At 35.3% G+C, this 19,357-nt stretch overlaps 5 protein-coding genes across 20 annotated transcripts in view; 2 read left to right on the top strand and 3 right to left on the bottom strand.

The window, feature by feature from the left end:
* On the bottom strand, window positions 129-2,094 carry LOC104776114. Its single transcript, XM_010500125.2, has 5 exons — window positions 1,721-2,094; window positions 1,484-1,595; window positions 1,308-1,375; window positions 716-1,228; window positions 129-584 (listed from the first exon to the last, which is right to left on the bottom strand). Exons 1-5 carry the CDS (start codon window positions 1,922-1,924, stop codon window positions 459-461), a joined length of 1,023 nt encoding a protein of 340 aa, XP_010498427.1. The 5' UTR covers window positions 1,925-2,094; the 3' UTR covers window positions 129-458.
* On the top strand, window positions 2,267-4,344 carry LOC104776113 (putative ER lumen protein-retaining receptor C28H8.4). Its single transcript, XM_010500123.2, has 6 exons — window positions 2,267-2,737; window positions 2,883-3,082; window positions 3,454-3,594; window positions 3,680-3,760; window positions 3,856-3,980; window positions 4,091-4,344. Exons 1-6 carry the CDS (start codon window positions 2,515-2,517, stop codon window positions 4,137-4,139), a joined length of 819 nt encoding a protein of 272 aa, XP_010498425.1. The 5' UTR covers window positions 2,267-2,514; the 3' UTR covers window positions 4,140-4,344.
* Window positions 7,492-11,370, bottom strand: LOC104776111 (polyadenylate-binding protein-interacting protein 11). Of its 13 annotated transcripts, XM_019243551.1 has the most exons (8): window positions 10,882-11,361; window positions 10,563-10,607; window positions 10,439-10,472; window positions 10,270-10,372; window positions 9,343-9,467; window positions 9,232-9,252; window positions 8,685-8,786; window positions 7,492-7,866 (listed from the first exon to the last, which is right to left on the bottom strand). In XM_019243551.1, exons 5-8 carry the CDS (start codon window positions 9,427-9,429, stop codon window positions 7,648-7,650), a joined length of 429 nt encoding a protein of 142 aa, XP_019099096.1. In that variant the 5' UTR covers window positions 9,430-9,467; window positions 10,270-10,372; window positions 10,439-10,472; window positions 10,563-10,607; window positions 10,882-11,361; the 3' UTR covers window positions 7,492-7,647. The 13 variants fall into 13 exon arrangements, with proteins under 13 accessions (XP_019099096.1, XP_010498419.1, XP_010498420.1 ...); XM_010500117.2 differs by having other exon boundaries at window positions 10,270-10,472; window positions 10,563-10,702; XM_010500118.2 differs by lacking the exon at window positions 10,270-10,372 and having other exon boundaries at window positions 10,563-10,702.
* Window positions 12,188-14,776, bottom strand: LOC104776110 (HVA22-like protein h). Its single transcript, XM_010500116.2, has 7 exons — window positions 14,543-14,776; window positions 13,862-13,902; window positions 13,663-13,761; window positions 13,507-13,563; window positions 13,360-13,423; window positions 13,047-13,253; window positions 12,188-12,895 (listed from the first exon to the last, which is right to left on the bottom strand). Exons 2-7 carry the CDS (start codon window positions 13,891-13,893, stop codon window positions 12,425-12,427), a joined length of 930 nt encoding a protein of 309 aa, XP_010498418.1. The 5' UTR covers window positions 13,894-13,902; window positions 14,543-14,776; the 3' UTR covers window positions 12,188-12,424.
* Window positions 16,896-19,357, top strand: part of LOC104778793 (endoglucanase 2) — a 3,613-nt gene continuing 1,151 nt past the window's right edge. Inside the window, exons 1-7 of one of the 4 annotated variants that reach the window (XM_019243544.1) lie at window positions 16,896-17,236; window positions 17,452-17,735; window positions 17,833-17,958; window positions 18,155-18,463; window positions 18,565-18,703; window positions 18,795-18,961; window positions 19,068-19,294. In XM_019243544.1, coding sequence (XP_019099089.1) covers window positions 17,038-17,236; window positions 17,452-17,735; window positions 17,833-17,958; window positions 18,155-18,463; window positions 18,565-18,703; window positions 18,795-18,961; window positions 19,068-19,294 — 1,451 coding nt within the window. In that variant the 5' untranslated portion in view covers window positions 16,896-17,037. Of the gene's footprint in view, window positions 17,237-17,451; window positions 17,736-17,832; window positions 17,959-18,028; window positions 18,464-18,564; window positions 18,704-18,794; window positions 18,962-19,067; window positions 19,348-19,357 lie in introns of all 4 variants that reach the window. The other 3 variants (XM_019243543.1, XM_019243542.1, XM_019243545.1) reach the window with 3 other exon arrangements.

Genomic DNA, 19,357 nt, shown 5'->3' with positions numbered 1-19,357 from the left:
TCATTGAACCGGACCAAAATTTCTATTTCTGACTTCGGTTTGGTTCAAGTCTCTTCTGAACCGAATGAGATGGATTTGATTTGGTGTGAAGCTCAGTGGCTCTCTACAAACAATATATAAACCAAGAGAAGAAGAAGCCATATGATCTTATTTAAAATATCAAAGTCATACAAAAAGAAAGAAACTATCAGCTACAATCAAAATAAAACCGGGAAATCACACTTCTTCAAAGCCGCTTGAAATCTTTGTTGCATTGCCAAATGTTCTGCCATTGCTGCCTCCTCCTCTGATTAAGCTTCAAGACACAATAATATAGAGAAAATAAAGACAGCTACTATGAGTTTCCTAACTAAATCAATGCTGGAGTAGGGGGGATAATTCTCAAGAACTTGTTAAATAAGCTAATGGGGTGTGGTCAGTTGCAAAATATACACTAAGTTCCCTACTGAAAGATAATCTTATATGGCTCCAGAAGATGGAGACTTCAACTTGGGAAGTCTAAAAGTCGAAGTGAACAGCTTTGGGATTTCTGAAACTGAGTCCGACGTTGTGTTCACTCTTTTCCTCTTTGAGTTTTTGCTTACCTGATATATAAAAAAAAACAATGTAAATCAAGATGTGTATCTTCTGTTGATGATTGAAACTAATCAAATATTGTAATTCTGTTCTATTTAAAAACATAGACACCACAAGCATATTCAAATTTATAAACTACCTTTTCAGTAGATGATGATGAAGCAGACTTCTCTTTCTTAGCAGTTATATGTGATCCCACTGTATTTCCATTGCTACTCTTTTCAAGTTTTGTGCATCGAGTTAAAACCGGTGTAAAACCACGAGACTTCTTCAAAGACTCCAGATCCCGTGAGAGTTTAGAGATCTCCTCATCTTTCTTAGTAGAATTCGTCTCCATTTCAGCCATCTTAGCCTTTAACCTTGAGATAGTCTCATCCTTCTCTTGATTAGCTGACTGAAGCTGCTCTTGATAAGATATAAGACTAGAAACTTTCGAATTTACTTGAGCGATCTCATCATCTTTCGTCTTTAACTTGACAGTAGATCCACTGTGGATACGTTCGAACTGTTCCCACGCAAACCCATTTTCTCGTATAAGATCAGAAACCACACATTTCTTTTCAGCAGCAAGCTTCTCATACTCAAGCTTCAGTTTTCTGATTTTTGCCTCCAGTGACTTAACAGCCGAACCTTCTGAGCTGCCACTTTCATCCTGCACATACACATTTATATATGAGTTCCTAAAACCAAAAAGCCTACAGTAGCTTACAAAATTTAAAACTTTGACTTACATTTGTTGTATTCAGAGTGAGGAAATCAAACCAAGCCTTAAAGTCCTTTAACTCATCCATCGTCTGTTCTGCATTTTCCATGAAACAAAGATTAAAACTTTATTAATTACTATTAGTCCGTAGGAAACAAAAGGAGCGAACTTGATTATAAAATCTTTACCAAAATAGTCACTTACCCAACTTCAAATTGCAAAGAGAACGATCGCTGTCCTTTAATCCGCACAAGAGATTGCATTTAGAGGTCTCAAGCGACTGCATCTTCTTCGTCGCTTCAATTTCTTTCCTCATCTGTAACAATGAGAAATTTCAGACCAATTAAATTACATTAAACTTCAAAACTGTTAAGCAGAGATGCGAAACCCTAAAAAACCCTAACTTTATCGGAAATCAGGAATCAAAAAGGGGGTTTTTACCAGAGAGAGTCGATCTTCGTAATTCCGAACATCAATTAGCCAATTCTCGCACTTAGTCTTGATAGAACTTTCAATCATCTTCATATCTTTGAGAAGCGCTTCGACTTGGTCTTGCTTCGTCTGTATAATCTTGACCAAACTCTTGAATATTATATCCCAGTTTTCCCGTTCCGAAGATTCTCCGGACACCGATTTAACTTCCATCTCACAATACCCAAGTTCCAATACCAATTCAAAGAAGCACACTTCACAGCAGAGTTGTAGAGAGAGAGAGAGAGAGAGAGAGAGAGTGACTTTAGAGAGAGATAAGACCGTTATGAGAGTTGCAAGACCAAAAAAAAAAAAAAACAGAGAGACAGAGAGAGAGAAAGATTGTTAATCGATTCGGAGCGTTTAAAGGGAATTTTAAACTTTACAGCCACACACGGCTCTTCAATGGGCCTTTAATGGGCTCCTTCTTCTACCAATTCAATAAACCGGAGCATGAATTTGTGAATTCGTACCGGTTTAGTGTCATAAATAGATGGATGCATCAGATCAGACAAGTTAAGACCTTTTGCAAAAAAAAAAACAGAACCAGAAACTATCAGTCTCTCACCTAACAGCTTCCACGTGTCCTCCTCGCGAAAGTAATGGCATTGGCATTGTTGTATGGTTGCGTTAAGAAATCTACAGATTCATTCATTCCCAAATTCAATACGACGTTGTGTGATAATCAATCCTTAATCACAACACTTGTGATCTGAGAAACAAAGAGAGAGAGAGAGAGAGAGAGAGTTGTTGTGAATCGAACGATGAAGGCGGAGAAGAGTCAGATTCAGTCCGTGATGGCGTGGATTCGTCGGCAGCCGCCAAAGGTGAAGGCTTTTCTTGCTGTGGTTACGGCAATGGCGGTGCTTGTTTTCCTCAGGGTGATTGTTCATGAACACGACAACCTTTTCATCGCTTCTGAGGCTGTTCATGCCCTTGGTATCGGTGTTCTTATCTACAAGCTCACAAAGGAGAAGACTTGCGCTGGTACTTTATATATATACTTTGATTAATGGGAATTTCTGGGTTGTATAGGTTTTTAGGGATTTGATTCTGGAATTTGGGATGATGTCGGGTTTTTTAAATCTTTTGGTTTTTTTTAATGATTGTGACATTTTTGAAATTTCAATAGGGATATCTCTCAAGACGCAGGAGCTAACGGCTTTGTTTCTGGCTGTGAGATTGTATTGTAGTTTTGTAATGGAGTTTGATCTTCACACATTACTTGATTCAGCTACTTTGGTGACCACTCTTTGGGTCATTTATATGATTCGTTTCAAGCTTAGACCCACTTATATGGAAGACAAAGACAACTTTGCCATCTACTTTGTCGTAAGTTTACCAAACTATTTCTTTTCACTTCGTATAATTTTAATGTGTTCTAAGTGTTGAACTTGTGTGGTAGAAGAATGTTACTATTAGAGAGAAGTCTGGTTTCAGCTCAGTGCAATGCTAGAGTAAAGGCTTTTTTCGTTTTGACTCTATCTCTCTATGTATGAGTTCAATTTTTGTTTATAGATGTCAACTCTATTTGACATTTAAGCTTTGAAATCACTTTTTTGGACTTGTTTAGTTGTATCAAATACTCGCGCTTTACCTTAGTTTATATCAAGAACAGAGTTTTTCAACTTGTTTACTGATCGTTATTGAGAATCTTCATATCAATGTGATATTTTAAGTATTTTTTCTCTTTCTTGTCTCAGGTAATCCCATGTGCTGTTATATCTTTCTTCATTCATCCATCAACACGTCACCACATCATAAACAGGATTTCTTGGGCATTCTGTGTCTATCTTGAAGCTGTTTCAGTTCTTCCTCAATTAAGGGTCATGCAGAACACTAAGGTACTCGATACTAAAGCTTTAAGTTTTTTTGTTACCAAAGGGCTGAGTCTGAATCTTTCTCGAATGTTATGTTATTTTTTCTCAGATTGTGGAACCATTCACAGCACATTACGTGTTTGCTCTGGGAATTGCTAGGTTCTTGAGTTGTGCACACTGGATCCTTCAGGTTATAGAGTTTTTATTCTTGACAGACTACACATTGTAAGCTCATACTTACTTCCTTTTTGTACTGTTTTCTAAAACTGATTTAAATGCGCGTAGGTGTTGGATACGCAAGGTCGGTTACTGACAGCATTAGGGTCTGGATTGTGGCCTGTAATGGTCCTCCTCTCTGAAATCGTTCAGACCTTCATTCTCGCAGATTTTTGCTATTACTATGTTCAGAGGTGAAAACATTTTTACTGTGGCCTGTAAATGGTCCACCCATTATATATAATTGCCACATTGTTGGTATTAGAATGTTATTCTAATAGAATGTTTCTGTTTTTGGGAACAGTTTAATGGGTGGACAGCTCGTTCTTCGTCTCCCATCTGGTGTGGTGTAAGAAGCTTTTCTGAATGGGTTGCTTGAGCCTGTGGAGGTTTAATGATTAGAGATTTTTGAGATACTTAAAAGTTTTTGATAGCAAAGAAGCATTAATTAGAATTAGCATTCCAAAATAATGTTAGTTCGGATCTCGTTTGTGATGACGTTTTTACTCGACGATCATATGACTTCACAATTCACAAACAACGCCTACAGTTTCAACTTTTCGCCCATTGGGAAAAAGAATTATAAAAACCTGCCGTTTTGAAAAATTGGTTGGAAACAGAACATCAAAACTGTGATGATCATAAAAGTACGCCATGATGTTCTTTAATATGTTTAGAAGACAGGAATAAGTGTGATGTCCGTTTTGTTAATTGAACTCGACACTCGAGATTTTCATGCATAGACGGTTTAGACTCTTAATACTGTCAGAGGTTGCTTGATCCCTGAGTTCTCTGTAAGAATAAAACCTTGCAAATGGCAACTAAATGGAGCTCTTTTTACTTCCTAATTAATTTTACAACATTAAAAACAAAAATTAGATATCCTCTCCAAATTTAGTATAAGTTTATCGGCTTGAACTCTTTTCGTCGTAATGGGATCAAACAAGTTATGATGTTTGTAAAGGACTTACGTCTATATATATAGAACTATTGTGTCATATACACACAGACAATTCGTACGTCCGTAAACATTATGCTACAAGAACTATCAACTAAAACCACCTTAGCAGCTTCAACTTCCATAGTTAATATATAGTTGAAAATAGATGATGAAGAGGCTCAAATAGTTGATAACACGAACACGAGCTTAAGAGAAGAAAATTTGAGTTATGTAGAAGAAGACAGGAAAAAGAGACATGAAATCATCATTATGTTTTGACTAAACATAAAAACCTTCGTGATGATGAACAATCCGGTCTTCATTTTCTTGATGAGACTTATTTAAATAGTCTATACAATCTGAGATAGCTTCACTGTAGTGAGAGTGTGAGGAGTAGTACGAATTACTGCACGATATCTTCGGCGTCTCTAACCTCTCACAACCATTGCTGGAGTCAGCGGTTTTGTGAGGACGCACGGTGGCAGAGGAGGAGGAAGGAAGGAAGACTATCCTCATGAAAATCTTGCGGAATTTTGAGAAGAGCTTCATGAACGAAGATAAACCTATGAAGCTCTTGTTATTGTGATTATGATGATGACGGTCTAAGTAATGATGATGGTTAGATGGTTCGTTTATATGAATGGTGAATGAGTGCGAGTGTGTGTTAGGAGGAGCTCTCACAAATGGCTTTTGCATAGTTTTGGGGAGTATATTATAAAGTTTATTATAGCCTGTCTTGCATGTGTTTTGTTTGATTGTGATGCTCGTTTTTATAGACTTATTTATACACATTGTAAAGGGTTGTTTAGGAGCTTTTCATAATCTATATATAATATTGCATTTTTTCTTTTTTGAATGAATTGAAAGGGTTGTTAAATATTGAAATATTAAAATTTGAAGGATTAGTATAAACGTTAGTGAAAAAAGTGAGTTGAGAGATTAAGTGTATGATGTTGCATGTGAACAAATCATTTGTATGGGCTTCCTCTGTCTTCGGCAAAGTGAACTTTTCTTTTTCTATGAAACTTTTGGATATAGAATTGGCTGTATGGATTAGTCAGCTATCATCTTCAGGATGGATTTGTATATACATGAAATTTTTTTTCCAAAAAACATAAGTGATTCAGTTGAGTTCAATCAGCTAAACTATTTGTGTTTGGTTCATAAATAAATCTATATTTATTATTATTCGTACAATAATAGTATAACATATGGATTCAAGAAAAGGGAAAACAGTTTGACCAATTTTTGTATATATATATATATATATATATATTAATGTCCAAAGGGAACCTAAATCTTAAATTGAATTTTGACTAATATAGAAAAAATTAGAAGTACGTTATGTTATCACATGGAATGAGACCGAGCTTTCGTTGACAATGAGGAAACATATTTGCCGAGAATTGATCAACGGTTAATCATGAGCTGATTATATAAGGCAAAATTAAAAGCTAAATTGTACTCTCTAGCTAGTAAGTACTATTATCATGGTGTTTGAAAATAAGCTGTGGTCCTGCTTCAGATACATTGTACACTTGGCTTTGAACTAGTAGTTCAGACCATTCCGTAACTATTAATTCAAAATAAAATAAAAAATGATTATAATCGCCTAGAGAACAAAACAAGAGTTTGATTATAAATTTGAAGTTGAGCCTAAACAAAAAAAAAAGCAAGAGTTTGATTTTAAATTTGAGTATGTTTTTTTTCCAAAGAAGTGCATAGGCTTTTGGTGTAATGATTATAGGATGAGGGGCTCTAGTTATATAACTTATACTTGGTTGGTATAATTAAACACAGTTATGATTATGTCTTCTACTTAAAGATATAACAACACCTGGATAAATAGATAATCATAACTAAGTTTAATTACTTTATCATTTCTCTCAAATTATTACGACTAACTAATTTAAAAGTCAATTGGTTTAATGTGTTGGACCTGTTGGTGTATAGAAAAAAAAAAGAGTATCTAGTAACACAACTGGTCGGGGTTTGTGAATTCGAGAACCTCCAAGTCGGTTGATCTGCTCATATAGATAACATAACACATACCAATATATTTCTAATGGTCTAAACATCTACAAAACAAAAATTTAGGTAGGTATCTATTTAAGTCGAGATGGTGACACTAAAACTTACTTATCCTATCATTTTATTTCAATACGGATAAGGCCTAAATGAAACAGAAATTGTATTTAGTTGAATACTGGAACTTGAGACACCTTGTTGTTGGATAGTTACTAATCACTATAGTAAATTTCAAATCCTTTCCGTTCAAATCCTTAAACCATTCTTTACGGTAAATTTGTAGTACATATTATTGATTCTTTTTTTTTTTGTAACGTGAGAAACGATTGTAATTAAAATAATAAATTAATGACTCGTGTAGTTTATAATTTTTGAGAAATAGTTGAGGAGGTAATATATGTAAAGTATTTGTTGACAATGGATAAGAACAATAATATGTAGTGGATTGTATACCATTCAAAACACACACCATAGGATATTTCTATTACTTGAATTAATATTTAAAAATGATCATTCTTCAGACTATACCTTACCGACAAATGTGTCACAAATACTTAAAAAGTGTATGCAACCGATCTAGCCTACTTGACTCGCATTCATATTTCTTATGATGATATCGATTTGAACGAGAAACCCTAATTGTTTCTACACACAATATTCACGTTTTGGGATTAAATCCTTTAATTTACAGAAGTTATAGGAAACAAAATATATATATTTCAAAATCTAATAACAAATGACGATGAAGATGGTCTAGTTATCTCCTTGTTATTTAGACATAGTTAACACCAACGGGCAACGATGATCAAGATTCAAGCATAATTATTAATTACCACCACAACTTTTCATTAGAGAGACATGTGTTTTTTCCGGTGGAATTAAAGAGATATATACTAATTATTGGTGGAGGAAGAGATGCCGAGAACTCCAGCCCACACTTGCTTCCTCACCTTTGATCTCTGCGGCTGATTCCCAAAGGAGCCGCCACTTCCACCTCCACCTCCACCGTTACTACCGCTGCTGCCACCGCCGTTTCCACCGACAGTCGTTGTTGAAGATTGGCCACTAGGGTCGCTCATGTTTTTTTGCTTTCTTGTTTCCTCCGGAGAGTGCTTGTACAAAAGAAATGAAAAACTAAAAGTTGGATAGTTATAGTCGGGATCACGAGAGAGACGCGAGAAGGAATCTTTTCTTATTTTTCTTACCTCTTGCAATGAAAGATGTACAAACTTCTGCATAATGTAGCTTAATATTTAGATAATTTTTAGGAAAATGAATAAATAGAATATATAAACTGTTTAATTGGTATATAGATAGTTTAATTTTATGATTTGTAAAAAATAAAGTGAATATGTTTCTCCAATGAGAAATTCTTCCATAAATTCTCATAATTTTGTAATAAAAAAATACTTTTTTTACTTTATTTTTTATTTTTTAGTACGAGTCTCCCAATAAAAATGCCCCAAAGTATGGTCTTATCTTCGAATCCAACGGTGGATAACTAAGGGAAGCCATGTGTTACTTAAAATATTATTAGTACCTCTCCTAAGTTACTCTCAAATTAATTAATCATATAATTAATACTAATTTAAGGAAAGTAATCCTAAGAGTATTTTTTGTAAAATCATTCCTTTACTAGAGAATCTAAAAAGGTTGCTCAATCTTTTAAATAATAATTTTTTAATTTATGTTTAGTAATTATCAAAGAGATTTGGTTTTGGTTTACAATTCTAAAACAAAGAGATTTGGTTTTTAATCTCAAAAAGATGTCACAATTACAGATACTCCAAAAAAAGTAGTTAGAAAGAGTCTCAAAAACTAAAGGGATTACCATAAACAAAAAACCAAATTCACAAAACTCGAAACCCACAATTCTAATCATAGAGATTTGGTTCTAAGAAGAAGTAAAAAGGAATCAAGTCATCGTTACCATGAAGAAGGAGTTTGGAGACTGAACAAGACGCTTGAGCTTGTGCTTCCTCTTCTCAAGCTCAGCTGGTGGGTTAAGCAGATCGATAACGTTTTGGAGAACCTGTTACCATATCAAAGATTCCCAGAAAACAACAATATTAGTTTTTGCTTTCGCATCAAATCCATATCTCACACATTTTAAAGCAACAAAATTGCATCATATTTCAAACGAAACAAATTGAAATACAATCATATAGGTTTTAGTACTTTTTAAACCCTAAACTCAAACTCAACACTTAGCATATAACACAACAACACTTGAGGGAATTTTAATGAGCAACCGTGTTTTGTAAAATTTTAAACACTAAAAAAAAAACAGAACAAGATTCTCACAATCACATAGAAGAATACCGCTCTTTCACATTCAATCAATAAATCTTAACAAGTAATCTTCACATACGGAGGACCATTATGTTCAGGCAAAAGCAGACTCGACATTTGTCAAGAGAATCATGCTCAGGAAAATCTCATTCACAAGGCATACCATTAAGGGTATTTCAACTTACGGTTGTTCTCTGATTCTCATCCTGCATATGTTTTCCAAGCAGTAATACTTGAGAGGATATAAAACACATATAGCTGAAGTAAGTTCGATATCAGAAAGAGAGGAAGCTTACAAAACATTCAGAAGGGTACATCAAACAGAGTTTCCACTTTCCAGTCCTGCACCATTTGGTGTTAGATTTAAAGCTCCTTTGTACCATTACATTCCTCTTGACGGATTACTCACAGGAGATGCTGCCTTGTAAAGTGCATACAACAACGTTCCCTTAGAAAAATAGAAAAAAATGTGCATCTCTCACTTCACAAAAAGAAACAAGGCTCCACATAAAGCAGAGAACCATCGGCTTAGAACCTAAAACAACAACAAACGAACACGCTTTTACGGCATTAGCACAAGTCTTCCTAGAGAATATTCAGATTGTAAAAGAGAGAGTGCTTAAATATATGATTTTCAACAGGTAATAGAGTGGAAAGACCTTCTCAACTCACAACAACAATAAAAAAAAAAACATAACGTAATACTTACAATTTGTACTGCAGTTTCCTCTAAAGAAAGTCTACAAGACCACAAAAATTATTTGAACTAGATTGCATAAACAACAGGACTTTTTGTAAAACCAATGTTCTAAATGCCAGCTCAAACTTATTGCATACAAACTTTTGATAACTCCCGGATATTTCACAGATCACGTCAACGATGTGTCTATACCTAAAACTCTACCAACACTAACTTACAAACAATCCACCGGAAAGTCAACTGATAAAATTTCATATGGTCAGTAACATCTTCAAGCATCAGATATAAAATAGATTGGATCTAAGTCAATCGTTAATCTTAAGAATAGAAGAGCAGAGAAACTGTTTGAATCATATTGCATAAACAAGAGGGCATTTGGTCTAGTGGTACTGGTTTTAGCATCTGTAGCAGAAATCATTAAAACAAAAAAAAAAGAAAGGAACTTTATTTAACAAATCATCCCAAAACTTCATTGTTTCCACTAATCAAAAATCTTATTCACTCTTAAAGCCGAAGAATTTACCAGAAATCAGATCAGACACTTTCACAGAGGAAATTCCTCTCTGTTCCTCCATTTGCACACCAGAAACAGAAAGATCTCTCTTACCCAAAATGAATGAATCCTCCTTAATAGAAAAACAATGAATGAGGATCTTACATGTTGAGGACACTTAAATGAATGAGGATCTTACATGTTGGGTCACCACATATACGGCAATCAACAACCTGCTAAAACTAAAACATAGTTAAAACCACTACAAGAAAGCACAAAGATGAGAGTTTATCAATAAGAGCTTTCAAGAAGATATTCTTAACCTGTTCACAACTCACAAACAAACCAGCAAGCTGCTCTTCAATGAACTACAACACCCAAAAAAGACAAAATAAAAAATCAAGATCAGAGACATGCTTGTTCGAGCATTCATCCTTCGCTTCCCTTGACCAAAGCTCTTCTTCTACATCCCACACACACACAAACACAAATTAATCACAGTTATGAATCCTAGATTAAACAACACAACACAAAACCTTTCCCAATTGTGTCTTATCCTCTGAAAAAGCAATCAGTTAACAAAATTCCTAACACAATTTAGTGAATTCACACAAATTTAGACACAAACAGGTGAACTCTTACCCGTAGGAGAACTTGATCGATCCTGTAGTGATGGTTCTGATCATCGGAAGAAACGCCGGAATCTTGACTTGTCATTGAAGAAGGTGGTGAAGATGGCGGCTGAATCACGACTCCTTCTGCTGCATCAGCTGCTACAGTCTCAACAACCGCCATGATCAGAGAGGCAAAAACCCAGAAATGAAAAATCGAAACTTTAAGGATAAATTGTGAAAAGGAATCGGAAATTTCCCGATGGCGATGAATTGCATGTTCTATCGCCCACGAGAGGAGAGAGATGGTGTCGGAAATAATGAAAGAAGAAATGGAAAAAAAAAATACATTTTATATTTCTGAGTCCACCAATCGAAAAACGCCACGTCGCATTGCTTAAGGGGTTGCTCCAATTGCTTCCCACAACACCGATACTCTGCTGTTGGACTCAGAAATAGGTATTTTATTAACATATTGGGGCTCAAATGTGAGAGCAACCAACTGAGTACTCTCCCATAAAGATGCTCTTACTGCTACTACGCACTAGTCAATAGTCACTACGTTATATGTATATCTTTAGCAACAACATTAATTATTTTATGAGAGATGCAGCCGCCACGCCACGCACTCAACCTATACCACTCACACCAGCATTATTGAGGCCTTCACTCTTCAGCATGACGCATTCACTTTGACGTCATTAATAAGTAGCTACTCTTTTCTTTTAAAGAGGACAAAAAAAAACCGAAATGTATAATTTGTCAAATGCGTACATTATTCTAAAAAATGTATACTGTATACAAGTATGAAAGTGACGAAGTCATAAGGAGGATACTGGTCAAATATAAAACATACAAAACATCTCTAGACAAAACGGATGTCGACTTTTTACGATATTTGTGAAACATCAACCTGAAGTCAAAATGTGAATAATACAACAAATATTTGTTCAAAGCCCCTAAATTTTGACATAGTAGTAAGAAAGTTATTTCAGATATTAAAAGACATTTTCATATCAGTTATGGATAATTTTGATAATTTCCTTATTTACAATTTTCTCATGTTTGACATTTCTTATAATTATAATTTTATAACATAGTTAACGTAATTTACCCAAAATGTAGTTAACGTAATTTACCCAAAATGTAATTTTTATCACTTGCGTCAGCGGTACGCCTGTTTGTATGTTGTATGGGCCTAGCAATCAACAATCAAGAGAATTAGCCCAAACGTAACGGGTCCAGTCAACGAACTTATAGACACAATTATCCCTATATTATTTGATCGGATACAAGTTAACAGATCTACTGTAGCACTCAAGTAAGTTAAATTTCTCTGGTGAAATCCAGGTTCAAGCCTGGCATTGGTATCGTTTTTTATTTTCCTCCTCAGTCTGAAGACTCTGAAAATTCTACATCAAACGAACAGATCAAGATCCAATATAAGTCTGAAGTCTGAAAATTTTACATCGAACTAAAACGACAAATAACACCATTTAATAGAATCGATTATTCCTGTTTTAGAAAGAAACCATTATAAAAGGTAAGAGTTGTGAACTTGTGTGTTTCCTTTTTTAGCGCGGTACTCCCGTTGAACGAGCTTTCCTCAGACTCCCGCGAGTGACCCTTAGTGTTTCCTCCATTATCGTCTCTTTTGCAGATGACGCTCGCTGAATCGCAGACGCTGGTTGTGGTGACGCTGCAACAATCGGTGCCGCTTTCTCTTCCTCTGTTGACAATGGCTGCGGCAAATCAGAGTTTGGTTTCGTTGCGGTTGAGGGCAAAGGTGGTGGTCCTGGTGGAGATAGAGTAGTGAGTTTGGTTTGCGACACGCTTGCTTTTGCTTCTTTGATCTCTGTTTGTTGTTGTTGTTGTAGCTGCTGCTTACGCGGGGAGGATGAAAGAGGCTTTGGTGATGATATAGGTTCTTTGGTTAGAAGCTGTGGTTTCTTTGATTGCAGACGCGCTTGAGGATTGGAAGCTGCTTGGCTCGTCGTCTTAAGATCCGGTTGTTTCTGTTCCTCCTCTTCTGCCTGCTTCTTTACCTAATGAATCAAGAAACACTCATCAACATTATCACTATTGTACAAGGAGAAACATATTTAATGATCTTCTAGCGAGCATAGAAGAAAATGAAAAGCAGATAGATCCATGCTTGGCTGCTCTTGGTATTTTTGAAGTGCATAATATGATTACCTTAGGCTGAGGTTTTGGTGTTGATTGTATAGCTACAAACTGCAGGATTTCTGTGATTCTTGTTTGTCCATAGGACACTGCTTTTCTGCAGTATATAACTGCCATATCTCCAGCTTTGGTCCTTAGCTCAACCAAGTTACGGTCAATTTCATTTTCATGCTTCGCAACATATGGTCTAAAGAAGGAATCGTAAACGTATGTAGTTCCCTGTGAAAAGAAAAGAAAAGAACAGTGAGACTGAGCTCAAATGGATCACATACACCGGTACTACTACTAACTGACTCTCTTTTAGCTACCACTAGAGTTTACTCACTCTGGTCTTGGGGAACCAAAGATATATGAAAAATGCCAACTTTGCTTCGCTGTATAGCGGAACCCTTCAGGGAAACAAGACAGAAACAAATAAGTACATCATATATCTCAATTCATTTGAAAGCATTCCTATATCAATAACACCAACCAGGAAGCAAAAGCATCGCCAACTCTTTCAAAAATGGTCAAAGCAGCCACCAAAATCCTGCAACAAGTTTGAAAAGAAAACTAGACTTTACAACAAAAGAAAACTCAAAGCAGAAAAGCTCAAGATAAAACGATGAGAAAGCCAATCATCACAAACCAATATTGGCACCAGAACCGAAGCTGTTGCATCTCAGGCTTATTCTTCTCAACCGCTTTGTAGCATTCATAAGCAGGATACGCATATCCAAATACCATTCTGCCAACAAACGAAAAGGTCAAAATACAAGTTCACAAAAATTCTTCGATCAAGTAGTAATACTTATGAAACCTCAAATGAAAGAGATCAGAGTTCATACACAAGTCCTCTTGTTAGAAACGATCCAATCATTGTGTAAACCTGATAAAAAGGAACAACAAAAATGTAATCATCAAGCCACCCAAATTATATGAAGAACAATACAACAAAGATGCGTGAGTATAATACTATTTCAACTAACAAGAATCAATACTCATAACAAGATAGAATCAATCAATGAACGGAACCCTACTATGTAATTTCTCCAGCTAAGGTATATAGCTGGATCATCTAATGCTCTCTCAACCAACTACACATAACGAATCACGAGTAATCATTAAAGCTGAATCCTAAGAGCGAATGTACATCACTGTTAGAAATCCTAATGGTGAAATGAGATTAGTGTCGGCGACGAGATGACTAGAGCAAATTCAAATGTGATAACCCCAGAGGATTCAAGTGAACGAGGTCTGGCTTCGATTTTGTTTGAATAATCACAGAGCACTCGACATTCGAATTCGAATTTTGAAAATCGAAGCTACGAATCTAAGAGAAGATGCACAAATTTGAAATCGATTGCAAACCAACCGACTACTAACTAAAGCAGCATCTGATACAGAAACTAAAAACAAGGAAGTGAAGATTGATGAAGAAGAGCTTCAAATCGATCGCCATTGATAAAACAAACACATTCTCTAACAACACGAAACTGAGCTTCAACCGACTGAACAAATAATAATACCTCCTGAAGAAGAAAAGAAAAAAGTTTCGGAAAGTGAATCGAATCGGAACACTTCAAAATAGATTTCGACGGAAACGATATCGAAATTTCCGCGGAGGGAACAGATTGATCGGCGTAATGCGGCCGGAGACCGTTACGCAGACGGCGGCGAGAGCGAGAGAGCGGGGAAAGAGACAAAATGATTATGAAGAAAAGAAAAAAAAAAAAAGTAAAATAATTAAAATAAAATTGAAGTTTTTTTGGTTTTTCTTGTCAAATACTATTTACTTACTTTTATTTGAAAGGGGGTTAAGTGATCCTCTGTGTTATGACTTAGCGTACACTACGATTCTTAGAGGTTAATCTTTCCTGTCATTTGAAATGGACGGCTAAGATTTTTGACATCTGGGATTCGAAGAATGGATATACTGTAGTCACTTTGTAGCGTACCGTTGCTAGTCTTACTATGATCCAAGCTTTTCTTGTGAATTCTGTGCTGGAATTTATATACGTTTAACCAATTTGATTATCTTTTTTTTCTTTGGATTCTTTTTATTTGCTTAATTTGATTGGTTGACTGATTTATTTTCCCCTAAAATAATTAATGAGTATGGCTATATTTGTTCATATAATTATGACGAAAATGGTAGCTTTTCTTTTGATGAATTCTTTGGTGGATTTTTATTTCTCTTACTAATTTGGTCCCTTTTTCCCATTGAATTCTACATTAGATTCTTTTTAATGTTTTACACTGTTTTCTAAAAACAATAATTAAGTATGGCTATAATTTAGCAAACATAGTAATAAATAATAAGCATGGATAATGATTGTTCATAACAATGATTTGGAATTTGTAAATATAAAAGGATAAATATTTTATATTTAAAATTTTACTGTTACTTGAAAAATTAAACTTCGGTGTTATGTTTTATCAAGTGGATTCATTATGCATCATGACAATAAAAATACCGGTGAAAAGAGACAAAATGCTAGTGATGGAAATAAAAGTAATTAAAAAAAATGAAAAACCATACCAGCCATTGTTACACAAATCACAATGTTTTTACATTTTAGCTTTCGTTATGATTCATTTTAAAATATTTACTTCGACTGAAATGGTGTTATGAGATCTTCTTGTTATTCTTCATAAACCAAACAATTGGGACAATAATTGTAGACCATAGGTTATTCAAGTCAAACAGATTATAAGAATTTAAATTTGTATATTTTTTCAAGTTTGAATCCAAATTTTAGATTGAGAGAGAGAGTAGGAAATAGTGTTTTTAGTCTCAGTGACATTAAAAATAACAATGGTAAATCTATACTTAGTTCTCAATTATAATTAAATTTAAATTGATTCTACATATCTCGTGCACAAAAATTTATTTTACAACAGAATTATTTAAGCACATAAGTATAAATATTCAAATATCACTTCTGTCGGAAAAAATGGAGTAATATGTTGCTGCCAAATCAGAAAAATGTATATATATACCATGTTATTTTTTTATTTGAGATTAGTATTCTCATCCTTTTGTATTATCAATTTATCTTGAAACTAATCTCATTCTATAACTAATGGTAAACTATATTTGTAATACTCTTATGTTTCATAAAGAGTGTCACTGACACATTTCACACAAATTAAGAAAACATTAAAATATACATATGTATCCTTATTTAATAAGTATTCAATAAGTTATTTTAGTCATAAATTAAGAGTAAAACTAAGAAATCTAATGTAAAATATGCATTCCAAATATAAAATGATGCATTGAAAATGTAAAATGACAATTGTTGTGAAACAAAAATAAAACTATAAAATGACATTCTTTGGGAAATCGAAGGAGTATTATATACATAGAACTTGGAACTCAAAATTAAGTAGCAATAAATGAAGCTTGGAACGTAATACAACATGGTGCCCAAATTTCTGTAATGTTGGAAAATCTAAGTGACAAAAGATAAGCATACAACAAAGACTTGTAAAATGCAATAATAAGAGATTGAGAGATTAAACTCATTACCTCAAGAACTACACCTAGACCCGTTACCAACTGAGCTGAAATAAATGTTTGGACGTTAAGAGTCGAAAGGTTAGTTATATCATTAACGGCGTAAACACATGTTTGGCTTGCTTGGTCTCAACGCCATAACCGCATAACGGGTAAATAAAAACCGGATGTGATGGTTGAAGTTGACTAAATGACTCGTAATGTAATGAATTTTACAGCTAACCAAAAAAAAAAAAGAAGTTGATTAAAACATATTAGAACGTCATCGCAACTACCAAATTGGGACATTGCAACTCGCCCACGTTGCTTCCTTCCTAGGCAAGGGCACTCCCGTAATTACGAAAAAACAAAATTGGCAAAAACGGATCCCGTCCCGCGTGGTCTGATCAGTGTCGGTGCGCCCTCTCGATTTCCTTATTTTTAGCCAAAATCTGTTGCTTTCGAATCCCTAGATCTAGCTCTGTTTTTTTAAAAAAACAAAATCGACCTAAGGAGAACAAAATGGTGGCGAAACCAAGGTCAAGATGTTGTTGTTGTACTTGGTTCATCGGTATCATCGTCTTAATCGCTGTAATTCTCGCGGTCGTTTTAACATTCAAGCATAGATCAAACCACTCAGATGACGATCAACCTGGCTCCATTGACAAGAAGTACGCTGATGCTCTCAAGATCGCTATGCAATTCTTCGATATCCAGAAATGTATACAATTCTTGCACCCACCCTCCTCCATTTTTTTTTAACTCACATTTCTCGTTTCTTTGTTCGTTGTAATGTTTATCTCAATTTCTCTATATCCCCTGTTTAATCAAATTGTGAATATTACGGTCTCCAAAGTCATACCTTTTGAATATCAATTTTTTTCGTGAATTACATTTCCAATGTGGTTATTTTATATTAATGTTCTTTTGATGCAGCTGGTAAGCTAGAGAACAACAAGATATCATGGAGAGGAGATTCAGGTCTTAAAGATGGAAGTGAAGCAAGTCTTGACCTTTCCAAAGGTTTATACGATGCTGGAGATCACATGAAGTTTGGTTTCCCTATGGCTTTCACTGCTACAGTTCTCTCCTGGTCCATTCTTGAGTACGGTGATCAAATGGCTTCTGTTAACCTATTGGATCATGCTAAAGACTCTCTCAAATGGACGACTGATTTCCTTATTAATGCTCATCCTTCTCCAAATGTTCTCTATATTCAGGTATATTAATTCTCGATGCATCATTATGTATAAATCTTTGATTAGAGACTAGAGAGTAGTACTGATTTATTCAATTTGGTTTCTTTTTATCATGGAGGTGGGAAATCCGGAGACGGATCATAAATGCTGGGATAGGCCAGAAACTATGACTAGGAATAGAACTCTTACCAAGATTGATACAGAGACTCCAGGGACTGAGGTTGCTGCAGAGACAGCAGCAGCTNCATTATGAATGAATCTTTCATTAGAGTACTGATTTAGATTTATTCAATTTGGCTTTTTTAATCATGGAGGTGGGAAATCCGGAGACGGATCATAAATGCTGGGATAGGCCAGAAACAATGTCTAGGAATAGAACTCTTACCAAGATTGATACAGAGACTCCAGGGACTGAGGTTGCTGCGGAGACAGCAGCAGCCATGGCTGCAGCATCTTTAGTCTTCAAAGAAAGTGATACCAAGTATTCAAGCACGCTTCTGAAGCATGCGAAGCAGTTGTTCGATTTCGCAGACGATAACAGGGGATCTTACAGTGTCAACATACCTAAGGTTCAGCCTTATTACAACTCAACTGGATATGGGGATGAGCTTCTTTGGGCTGCTTCATGGTTGTACCATGCAACAGAGGATAAAACATACCTTGACTTTGTGTCGAAGAATGGTGAAGAGTTTGGTAATTTTGGAAGCCCGTCATGGTTTAGTTGGGACAACAAGCTTCCAGGAACACATGTATAATAAAGACAAGCCACTTCTTTATAAATCATATGATTCATGTTTTCTTGCTTGTTTGATTAATATAACATTTTGTTGTGGACTTGTTACGTTTGCAGATATTATTATCAAGATTAACCTTCTTCAAGAAAGAGTTATCAGGAAGCAAAGGACTTGAAGGTTATAAAGACACAGCAGAAGCTGTCATGTGTGGGCTTATACCAAGCTCCCCAACAGCTACATCTAGTAGAACTGATGGTACTTTTCTTTCATCTCACGTTAAACCATTTACTTATGATAGAAATATTCTGAATCACTAATTGTTAGCTATCTAATTCTGTTTTTATAGGTGGTCTAATATGGGTTAGTGAATGGAATGCGCTGCAACACCCTGTATCCTCAGCATTTTTAGCTACACTCTACAGTGACTATATGCTCACCTCTGGTATTAAGGAACTGTCTTGTGATGATCAATCCTTCAAACCTTCAGATCTCAGAAAATTCGCCAGATCTCAGGTCCGTACATATAGATTACTATTAGGAATGAGGTTACCAAAATATTCTATGAAATTAACATCACAATCAGAGAACATAACTTGATATAAATAAATATAATGTGCAGGCTGATTACATGTTAGGGAAAAATCCAGAGAAAATGAGCTATTTGGTGGGATATGGTGAGAAATATCCAGAATTTGTGCATCATAGAGGAGCATCGATACCAGCTGATGCAAACACAGGATGCAAAGATGGGTTCAAGTGGCTTAACTCAGAGGAACCAAATCCGAACGTAGCTTATGGTGCACTTGTTGGTGGACCGTTTTTGAACGACACGTTTATAGACGCGAGGAACAATTCTATGCAAAACGAGCCAAGCACTTATAACAGTGCTCTTGTCGTTGGTCTCTTGTC

The sequence above is a fragment of the Camelina sativa genome, chromosome 3, assembly GCF_000633955.1.
Source record: "Camelina sativa cultivar DH55 chromosome 3, Cs, whole genome shotgun sequence".
Classification (NCBI taxonomy): Eukaryota; Viridiplantae; Streptophyta; class Magnoliopsida; order Brassicales; family Brassicaceae; genus Camelina; species Camelina sativa.
This window is presented reverse-complemented; position numbering and strand designations above follow the sequence as displayed.

What these genes read in the sequence shown, in the direction of transcription:
- LOC104776110 (XM_010500116.2), bottom strand. Translation starts at nt 13,893, where the DNA reads ATGATTGGATCGTTTCTAACAAGAGGACTTGT. An exon ending in TTTCTAACAAGAGGACTTGT is followed by an intron (nt 13,762 to 13,861) that starts GTATGAACTCTG and finishes GTTTGTTGGCAG; the next exon opens with AATGGTATTTGGATATGCGT. An exon ending in CACCAAAACCTCAGCCTAAG is followed by an intron (nt 12,896 to 13,046) that starts GTAATCATATTA and finishes TTGATTCATTAG; the next exon opens with GTAAAGAAGCAGGCAGAAGA.
- LOC104776113 (XM_010500123.2), top strand. Translation starts at nt 2,515, where the DNA reads ATGAAGGCGGAGAAGAGTCAGATTCAGTCCGTGATGGCGTGGATTCGT. An exon ending in ACTTTGCCATCTACTTTGTC is followed by an intron (nt 3,083 to 3,453) that starts GTAAGTTTACCA and finishes TTCTTGTCTCAG; the next exon opens with GTAATCCCATGTGCTGTTAT. An exon ending in TGCTATTACTATGTTCAGAG is followed by an intron (nt 3,981 to 4,090) that starts GTGAAAACATTT and finishes TTTTGGGAACAG; the next exon opens with TTTAATGGGTGGACAGCTCG.
- LOC104776114 (XM_010500125.2), bottom strand. Translation starts at nt 1,924, where the DNA reads ATGGAAGTTAAATCGGTGTCCGGAGAATCTTCGGAACGGGAAAACTGG. An exon ending in TCACTCTGAATACAACAAAT is followed by an intron (nt 1,229 to 1,307) that starts GTAAGTCAAAGT and finishes GTGTATGTGCAG; the next exon opens with GATGAAAGTGGCAGCTCAGA. An exon ending in CATCATCATCTACTGAAAAG is followed by an intron (nt 585 to 715) that starts GTAGTTTATAAA and finishes TTTATATATCAG; the next exon opens with GTAAGCAAAAACTCAAAGAG.
- LOC104776111 (XM_010500117.2), bottom strand. Translation starts at nt 9,429, where the DNA reads ATGGTACAAAGGAGCTTTAAATCTAACACCAAATGGTGCAGGACTGGA. An exon ending in TGTACCCTTCTGAATGTTTT is followed by an intron (nt 9,253 to 9,342) that starts GTAAGCTTCCTC and finishes AAACATATGCAG; the next exon opens with GATGAGAATCAGAGAACAAC. An exon ending in CTCCAAACTCCTTCTTCATG is followed by an intron (nt 7,867 to 8,684) that starts GTAACGATGACT and finishes CTTTTGTACAAG; the next exon opens with CACTCTCCGGAGGAAACAAG.